At 36.2% G+C, this 9,386-nt stretch overlaps 1 protein-coding gene across 1 annotated transcript; it reads left to right on the plus strand.

Moving 5' to 3' along the window:
- Positions 1–408: 408 nt before the first annotated feature.
- Positions 409–5,119, plus strand: LOC114247735 (protein OPI10 homolog). The gene is made up of 4 exons (XM_028180757.2): positions 409–576; positions 1,333–1,585; positions 2,144–2,253; positions 2,578–5,119. The coding sequence occupies exons 1-4, from the start codon at positions 538–540 to the stop codon at positions 2,779–2,781; spliced, it is 606 nt and encodes a 201-aa protein (XP_028036558.1). The 5' UTR covers positions 409–537; the 3' UTR covers positions 2,782–5,119.
- The last annotated feature ends 4,267 nt before the right edge of the window (positions 5,120–9,386 follow it).

Consider the following 9,386-nt stretch of genomic DNA (forward strand, 5'->3'; position numbering starts at 1 on the left):
CGCAGTGAACGCGCAAACTTGTGTCTTTATCGAGTTGAATTGAACCAAGTTCAATTCACCCCATTCGGAGACTCGCCCCAGAGAGTTAGTTCTCCACTTCAGACACAAGTTTTGATCGTCTCTCTTGCACCACGCTCCGAGAGAGTCTCTGATGGCCGATATATCGCGCATCCCCTGTGCTGTCATCCGCATAGCAATGCATGCCATCAATAGACAGCATGTCATTGATATACAGGATGAAAAGCGTGGGGGAGAGCACCGAACCTTGTGGAACGCCAGCGTTAATGGTCATGGTATCAGAACAGTCACCGTCTACACTCCATATTATCATTTTTCATAAAAATTAGACTTGACCATAAATTAAAGTAAGACATGACCTAAAGGTCTTAGAAACCAGGTCATAAAACTCCTTAAAAAAAATGATACATTTGTTGTGAGTATGAGTAGGTACATATATGTACGGTTTGTATGGATTTAGATGCAAATTGTTCCAGAAACATTAAAAGGTAGTCATTTAAGTTTGTAACACTAGATAAAATGACTAACGTTTTTGGATTAATCGTGTCTGGGCGACTGGTGAGTTCGGTGTTTTTTTTGTAGAAGGCTGTGCCCAGTTAATTAAACCAAAGCTTAACTTTAGATTCCAATTTGTTTGAAATATAATACAAAATACCTGAAATGAGATGGTTACCCCTACAAATTATGGGAGTTTTTATACATTTTTACCTGAAAGAAAAAATATTAGTAATAATACCTTACTGTTAGAAATATGCACAAGTACCACTAAGTTTACGCTTGTCGTGCACCACCTATGTAGCTACCACGACCGCACAACTGGTATAAGTGGTCACAGTGTTGCGTGTAAAATAATTTAAGAACACTGACAATTCTCAGATGAGTAAATAGTAATTTTCTAAGATCTCAGTGGTGTGCTAGATTTATATAGGTGTTTATAATGAAACCTGGATATATCGTACTGTAGATATTGCTAATTATAAATATATTACTGCTATTGCTGCTGTTGCTTGCTATTATAATAATATCATTCATTGACAGTACAATATGCTATTATAATGTTCATTATATGCTATTTCATTATAAAGTTTAATTAAAATCTGCCCAGTAATTTTTCTGTGGAAGAGTAACAAACAGTCAACAATCCTCACAATCTTTGCATTTATAATGTTACCTAATTAAAAGCCCAATAATACTGCTAATGCTAGAACTATAAGATATTGCTCAACCTTGACTTGAGAAATTATGGAATACATGAACATTTGGAAAATACTCTAGAGATACACCTAATCAATTGAAAAGTGTTGTATTCCCCAGGTCCACACAGATTTCTCACCTATTGCTGAGACTAGATTCCTGACCACAATCACAGAAGCAGACAGCATCAACCATGTAGCAGTATTTCTGACAGGAGCGGTACCTCTACCACCTGGAACAGCAGCAATGGTCTACTGGAGCTGGCCTGACCCAGCCGCACCTCCTAACTGGCAGCTACTTGGTCACATTTCGAACATCAAGCCATCGGCCATATTTAAGATATCAAATTTAAAAAAACTACATGAGCTAACAAGTAAGTTTTTGAGGCCAAAAAAGTTAAGATGGCCAATGCTGGTATTCAATTCCTCATCAGCTACCAATTTTATTGTTAAAAATGCATTTAGCAGAATGTGTTTGCTCACAATCGACTTTCACAAAAAACAAATAACATTGTGTAATAAAAATTAAACCCTCAAAAATTATAATTTGAGGAAATACTATACATCTAAAACAATAGACCTCAAGTCTCAAGGTAGTGGTGTTCATGTTGTGATATCTATGGGTTCCAATAACTATTCCACACCAAGTGGATAGTAGGCTCTATTACATGTCTAAGCAATAAATAAAAATAGATATGCCTAAATTACAATTGTTTTGGAATCCACACTTCACATCTTACACATGATATGATGCTGATGAAATACAATATAAATAGTTTTTTTGTCTACCTATGTGCCAGCAGCCTCTAGGATCTATTCTGGCCACCATCCCTGGTGGCCGAGCTCATGGGACTCCGACTAAAAAAAATTCCAAACATTTACCTTATAAACAAGATAATCTATTTTGTAAAATTGATTTTGAATGATTGCAGATGAAAACAAATTCATGGGCACATTTGGACAGCAGCAGATATGTCACAATGCACAAATAGGAATATCTATTGAGCCTGAAGCCAATGTGCAACTATTGGCTTCATCTGTTGTAAGTAGTTACACTGTCAGTGTTCATTAGACAATAAATAAAAGTAACTCATTTCCATTTAACTTGTGAATGTATTCGTGAGTGCTCACGACAATTATCAATGTGTAGTCGTTTTAATAGTGTAGTTGTTAATGGGTTTTACAGAATAAAATATTTCTACTTAATAGCTTAATGGAATACTTTTTTAGATTTAATCAAAAGTTATAAGCATTGGTATCTTTCTATATTGCATCAAGAGCAAAGTTAAAATTTTCTCAAGGTACAATTATTCCTGCTAAGTAACAAGATAAAAAAACACGTACACCAAATAATTGTTTATTCCAGGCACTCCAAGAAACAAACAACTATGTGACATTTGCTCAGAAAATGTTAGAAAACTTAGTCAATTTTGTAGCATCATTCTCTGTTACGCAAGATCAGATGACACCCACACCTGGTGTTTCATACATCCCGCTGAACACCCTTCACACATGGTACCAGAACTTTGAGAGAAGGCTCCAGCAGAATCCTAATTTCTGGAAGAATTAATCAAATGAGTGATTGTTATGTAGTGTGAGTGTCAAGCTGCAGTGTGTATTAAGGTTCTGATTAATAAAAACTAAATATGCTTGCTCGCTCGGCAGTGAGTTACCGAGTGAACTGTAATTGGTAGGCTCCACTAATGTAAAAACATGTATAATAAATTTTACTCAGTATTTTCGCTTTTCGCGGTAAAAACTAATTTAAAATTCAAATACTGTCCACCAAAACTGAAAAAAACGCCACATTAAACTGTAAAAATACTTGTAATTATAAATTATACTAATTGACCAGCTAAAATTCCCTACATAGATATCTCAATGTTTATTTCATGAGCAATGTAAAAGACAAATTGGAAACTGGTTTTGTGAAGACATTTTATGTTTATGGTTAGTAGTCGTACGCTGTCGCCAACGGCACTACACGGGAGTCGGCCCCCGGGCTTCACAGCGGGACATCTTACAATATTATGATGACATTAGTTCAGATGTGTTTTCACAATGTTACGGGACAGTGATGCCAAATTATGGCTGGTCTTTATTTTTTATATGACAATGAAATGTAAACTTAAGTCCTTCAGGCAATTATCCTTACAGATTGTGTTGGCATCAATTACTTTAAAATTTTAAGTGTGAAATTTAAATGCTCTTTTGACAAACTTTCGCCTCAAAAAAGTTAACAGCAGCTAACACTACTTTTACGGTTCAATCGCATTGGTTATTTGGATTTGTGAATGAACTCACGTCCCACCTGATGTTAACTGGTCACCGGAGCCCATGAATTCACTTCTATTGTACAATGGCTGCCCCACCCTTCAAACTGGAACATATTACTGCTTTACAGCGGAAATGTGCAGCACTGGGGTACCCACCCGTGGGGACCCGCAACACGCCCTGCCACTAGCCACTAGCCTCCAACCAGTACGCTAATTGTACCTAGTCAGGTCGTAAATTCTGTCACATGTTTAATGTAAAATAATTGAAACAAGTTTATTCATTATGTAACCATTCATATACCAAAATGAACTTAACAAAACATAGATTCTTATGACACTAAAGTTTATTCAAAATGACCTCCGTGATTTTGAATACAGGCCTTCAATCTGCGCGGCAAGTCGTCTATCGCAGCACGAACGAGGTCCATGTCAATATCGGCGGCTGCCTTAATCAAGGATGTCTTGAGTGACTCCAAATTGGGATGAGGCTTTGAGCACGCCTTTTCCTCCAAATGTTGCCATATCTTGTAATCTAAAGGATTCAAATCTGGACTGGAGGAGGGCCAGTCTTCGTGCCGGATGAAGTCGATTTCACGCGCCGCCAGCCAGTCTTGTGTGCTCTTCGCTCTATGAGCTGGCGCCGAATCTTGTTGGAATACCCAGTGCCTGTTATTGAACATGGTATGAGAAACAGGTTCCACAAGGTTCGTCAGGACTGTATTTTGATACACAACTGCATTCGTTTTTACACCTTTCTCACAAAAATGTACCTCTGTTAAGCCCCGATAAGAAACTCCCAACCATACCATGAGCGAGGATGGAAAATGACCTCGTTGGACACGCGGAATACGGTTGCTCGCTTCTTCACTACTGTGTGCGTACACCTTATCATTTTGTTTGTTGTAGCTCTCTTCTACGGTAAAAAAATTTTCATCCGAAAAAAGAATTTCCCGATATTTTTTTCCCGCGTACCGCTTCAACAAAGCGCGGCGTCTCTTCAGTCTCAGGTCCATTAGACGAGCATTCAAACGATGTCCTGTTTTTCTTCGATATGCCCGAAGCCCTAAGTCTTCATTTAACACCCTTTTCACCGTGGTTCTGCTTAACCACATCTGAAGGGCCAACAGTTTCTGCTTACGTTTGGGATTTCTTTGAATTCGCGCCTTCACAGCTTTTATCACTGCTGGAGTCCTAACAGACCGAGGGCGACCACTTCTTGACCTGTCATCTACACTAGAGTCTTCATTGTATCGTTTGATGGTACGATAAACGAATCTTTTGGTTATAATAAAATTTTTCAGTATGTTAAAAATTTGAATTGGCGCGTAACCGCAACGATGCAGCGCAATAACTGCAACACGGTCTTCTTTAAGGGTCCACTCCATATTTAAAAATGAGAAAAATTCTAAAAGTATACATTTTTATTTTCATGAACAATTCGAAATTCGAATTCAATAAACTTTTTTGTGGCCAGCATTCTAAAAGAAAAGTTGTTACTGTGACAATACTGATGACCTGACTAGTTATATTTTGGCGATTTTGAATTTTTGAACGAAGACGTTTGCGAATTCCTAATGTATATAATACAATAAGCAGAGGGGGTTAATAAACGTATCTCTTATAGTACTGAAATATACTTTTATTCAAATTTATAGTAGTTGATGAAATATGTAATAATATATATAATAATAATATAAATAAAATATGGAGACAAGACTAAAAAGAAAATTGAGAGGGCCGCTTCCCGGGGGCGATCGCCGGGGCACACCTGGAGCTGGCGCTGGGTGTTCCAGCATAGGATCCGTCAGCGGCGGAGAGTTGAGCAGGCGGGCTCCCGCCGGGGATTTACAACCCGAAAATGCTACAGCCGCCAACAGAAATCCCGATGTAGAAAGTAGGAGCAATAGCCCATGTGAACCTTACAGCCCGAGTACCGGTTCATACAACCCCTCGGTACAATCATCACCATCATCCTCGGGTCATAGAGGCTCACCAACGTCGACTATGGATGTTGCGCAGGGGGCGAATGCCTTTTTACCTGCGTCCACCAAAGCTGGCAAAACAAGGGTGCGCATGAAATGGAGCAGAGAAGTAAACCTATTTATCATGCGCACCTACTACTACGTCACTAAATTAGAAACTGATCTGACTATTTACAGAAAAAAGCTGCATGAACATTTTTCACTAAAATACCCTAATGTAAATATTTCACAGCAAAGAATATCTGACCAAAAAAGGGCAATAGAAAGAAATAAACTACTATCTCAAGAAACTCTAGACCGACTAAAAGAGGAAGTGAGAAAACAGCTCGAAGACGAACAAACCAATAATGTTGAAAATGAAAAATTAAACTCAGAAACATATTCACACGAATATACGACACTTACTCCACAAACTAATTTAACGAAGAAAACACAGCAACATACAAATATTATCTCTAGCACACAGACCTCTCATTCATCCACTCAAACCGAATCAATAACTCTGCTGTTAGAAAATGAAGTCGATATTTTAAATACTAACCCCACAGAAGGGGCAACACAGACACAAGAAGTTAAACATAAATTTGAAACGAATTTAACAATGTACTCAGGCATGGACCCTAAAGCAAGGCCACCATTGCCTAAACTTAAATATAGCTCTAAGCTAAATGAACTGATACGTCTATTTAATAATGACATACTTGTAGATTACATCTCACCAGACACACAACTATCAGATGTACATACATTAACATATTGCACCGCCGTAACTATTTCGGAACAACTAAAATATAAAATTATAGCAAAAGAAGGAAACGCGAGATGTAAAAAAAACTTCAAACCACCGTGGCAACAAAGATTGGAGAAGGATATAGCAAAATTGAGAGCAGATATTGGTAAACTGACCCAATACATAAATAATAATAGATCTAAAAAAGTAGTCCAAAGCGTTGAACAAATATTTAAAAACACTAAAATACACACATCACACGAAAATGGCAATAAAAAATCTCAAGAATTTTTAGACACACTGAAACAAAAATTAGCTCTAAAAGCCCACAGACTAAAAAGATATAACAAATCACAGAAACGAAAGAATGAGAACACTATATTTCTAACAAATGAAAAACTATTCTACAGAAACCTAATGAAGCCGAAAACTGATCGAGACAATAGTAATATAGATATACCAACAGCAGAACAATTGGAAATGTATTGGGCTAGGTTATGGGAAAATAGTGCAAAACATAATGACAAAGCAAATTGGATTACTGAAGAAAAAGAAAGATGGGATACAATGGAAGAAATGCAATTTGATGACGTGACAGAGGAAGAAATAACTACTGTAACAGCTAGACTACATAACTGGAAATCCCCAGGTATAGATAAAATCCATAATTTTTGGTTTAAAAAACTAATTTGCTTATCAAATCAAATCAAATCAAATCAAAAAAGTTTTATTCAACATAAATGAAAGTACATACTTGTTGAACGTCAAAAGAATTACCGCCAATTCACAAGAATTAGCCTCCGTCCTGAGAAGAATTGGCAAGAAACTCAGCGGGCATGTTTTTTTTTTTTTTTTTTTAAATATTAGATTTTTATTTTTATTTTAAATATTATTATTTTTTTAAATATTCATATTACAATAAGTAATTATAACATAACAATTTTACAATATTGAAATTCCCGGAGCGAGCAACTCATTCCCACTTTGTGCAATCTTCTAGATAATCATTGACTTTATAGTAAGCTTTATTGCACAGATGTTCTTTAATAGTTTTCTTAAACCTATGTATATGTAGGTTCTGAACATCTTGTGGGATTTTGTTGTACAGGCGCACAGACAAACACCCGAATGAATTTCGTATCTTATGTAACCTACTCATCGGCACAACAAGCTTGTGTTTGTTCCTAGTATTTTTATTATGTATGTCCGACATCTTAGGAAACTCCTCAATATGTTTACGAACATACATCAAATTTTCAAAGATGTACTGGGATGGCATAGTGAGAACTTTAATTTCTTTAAATTTTTCCCTCAGGGATTCCCTTGAGTGCATGTTATAAATAGCACGTATAGCTCTTTTCTGCAGAATAAATATCATTTCTACATCGGCCGCATTGCCCCATAGCAAAATGCCATAGGACATGACACTGTGGAAGTAACTAAAGTAAACTAAACGAGCCGTGTCCGCATTTGTTAACATTCTAATTTTTTTTACTGCGTATGCTGCAGAGCTAAGCTTACTCGCCAATTTATGAATATGAGGTCCCCACTGCAGTTTGGAGTCCACTGTTATACCAAGAAATACGGTTGACTCAACAAGCTCCAATGATTCCTCAGAAACAATTACATTACTATCTACTTGTCTCACATTTAAAGATGATTTAATACATTTTAAAGTAAATTTAATACATTTCGTTTTCTTACTATTCAATAATAGGTTATTGATACGGAACCAATGAACCACACACGAAATCGCATCATTCACTTCGTCATAGACTTGTAATTGTCGTTTAATTTTAAATAATAAAGATGTATCATCTGCGAATAATACGACCTCGTGTCGGGACTCAATAAAACTAGGCAAATCGTTTATATATATTAGAAATAAAAAAGGACCCAAAATGGAACCCTGAGGTACACCCATTTTCAACGTGGTGCCTGAAGATCTATTTCCTTTCACATCTACTGTTTGTATCCTTCCTGATAAATAGGAAGTAATAAGTTCCAATGCACCATCCCTAATACCATAGTGATGTAGTTTCCTCACCAATGTTTCATGTTCAACACAGTCAAATGCTTTGGATAAGTCACAGAAAATTCCAAGACAATCATGCGATTCCTCCCAAGATTGAAATATATTTTTGATTAGATAAGCACCTGCATCAGTTGTAGAGCGACCCCTTGTAAACCCGAATTGTTTATTATGAAGCAGGTTATTTGAATTGAAATGTTCTAAAAGTTGTGTCAAAATAATTTTTTCAAAGATTTTACTCAACGTAGGGAGTACTGAAATAGGTCTATAGTTAGAGGGGTCATCAGTACTACCAGATTTAAAAAGAGGAATCACTTTACTATGTTTCATTAAGTCAGGAAATACACCACACTTAATACAATCATTAAAAATACTAACAAGATGAGAAGCAATAATGTCTATTACAGACTTCAAAACCTTTACTGATATTCCCCACAAGTCAGCTGTATTTTTTACATTAAGGCTATTAAAACTTTTTATTATATTGTTTGAATTAATTTTCTTAAATTTAAAAATTTCATTGCATTTCTTGACATGGTTATGCAATAATATTTCAGCTGCTGTGGGGGATGAATTTAGAGATGTGGTAGTTGAAACTGGAATGTCAGAGAAAAACTTTTCAAAAGCATTAGCCACATCTTCATGACTAGTTACCAATTTATCGTCTATTTTTAACGAGAATTCTTGATCAACACAACACAAACTTACACAAAACAATAGCCAAAAATCTAACAGATATTATCTCTGGAAATCAAAGTATTCCCGAATTCATAGCGACAGGAATCACTTATATGATACCAAAAGGTGACTTCTCTATAGAAGCATCCCAATATCGACCAATTACATGCCTTCCGACTATTTACAAAATTTTAACAACAGTTATTACAAAGAAAATAAATTCACATATAGAACACAATAATATCTTAGCTGAAGAACAGAAAGGGTGTAGACGAGGCCACATGGGCTGTAAGGAACAGCTAATTATAGACTCAACCATCATGAAACACGCCACCACAAAAAATAGAAATTTACACTGTACATATATTGACTACAAAAAAGCTTTTGATAGCATCCCACATTCATGGCTGATCCAAGTCCTAGAAATCTACAAAATTAACCCTATAATAATAAGCTTCCTACGCAATATCATGACAC

The sequence above is a fragment of the Bombyx mandarina genome, chromosome 15 (genome assembly GCF_030267445.1).
Source record: "Bombyx mandarina strain Sakado chromosome 15, ASM3026744v2".
NCBI lineage: Eukaryota > Metazoa > Arthropoda > Insecta > Lepidoptera > Bombycidae > Bombyx > Bombyx mandarina.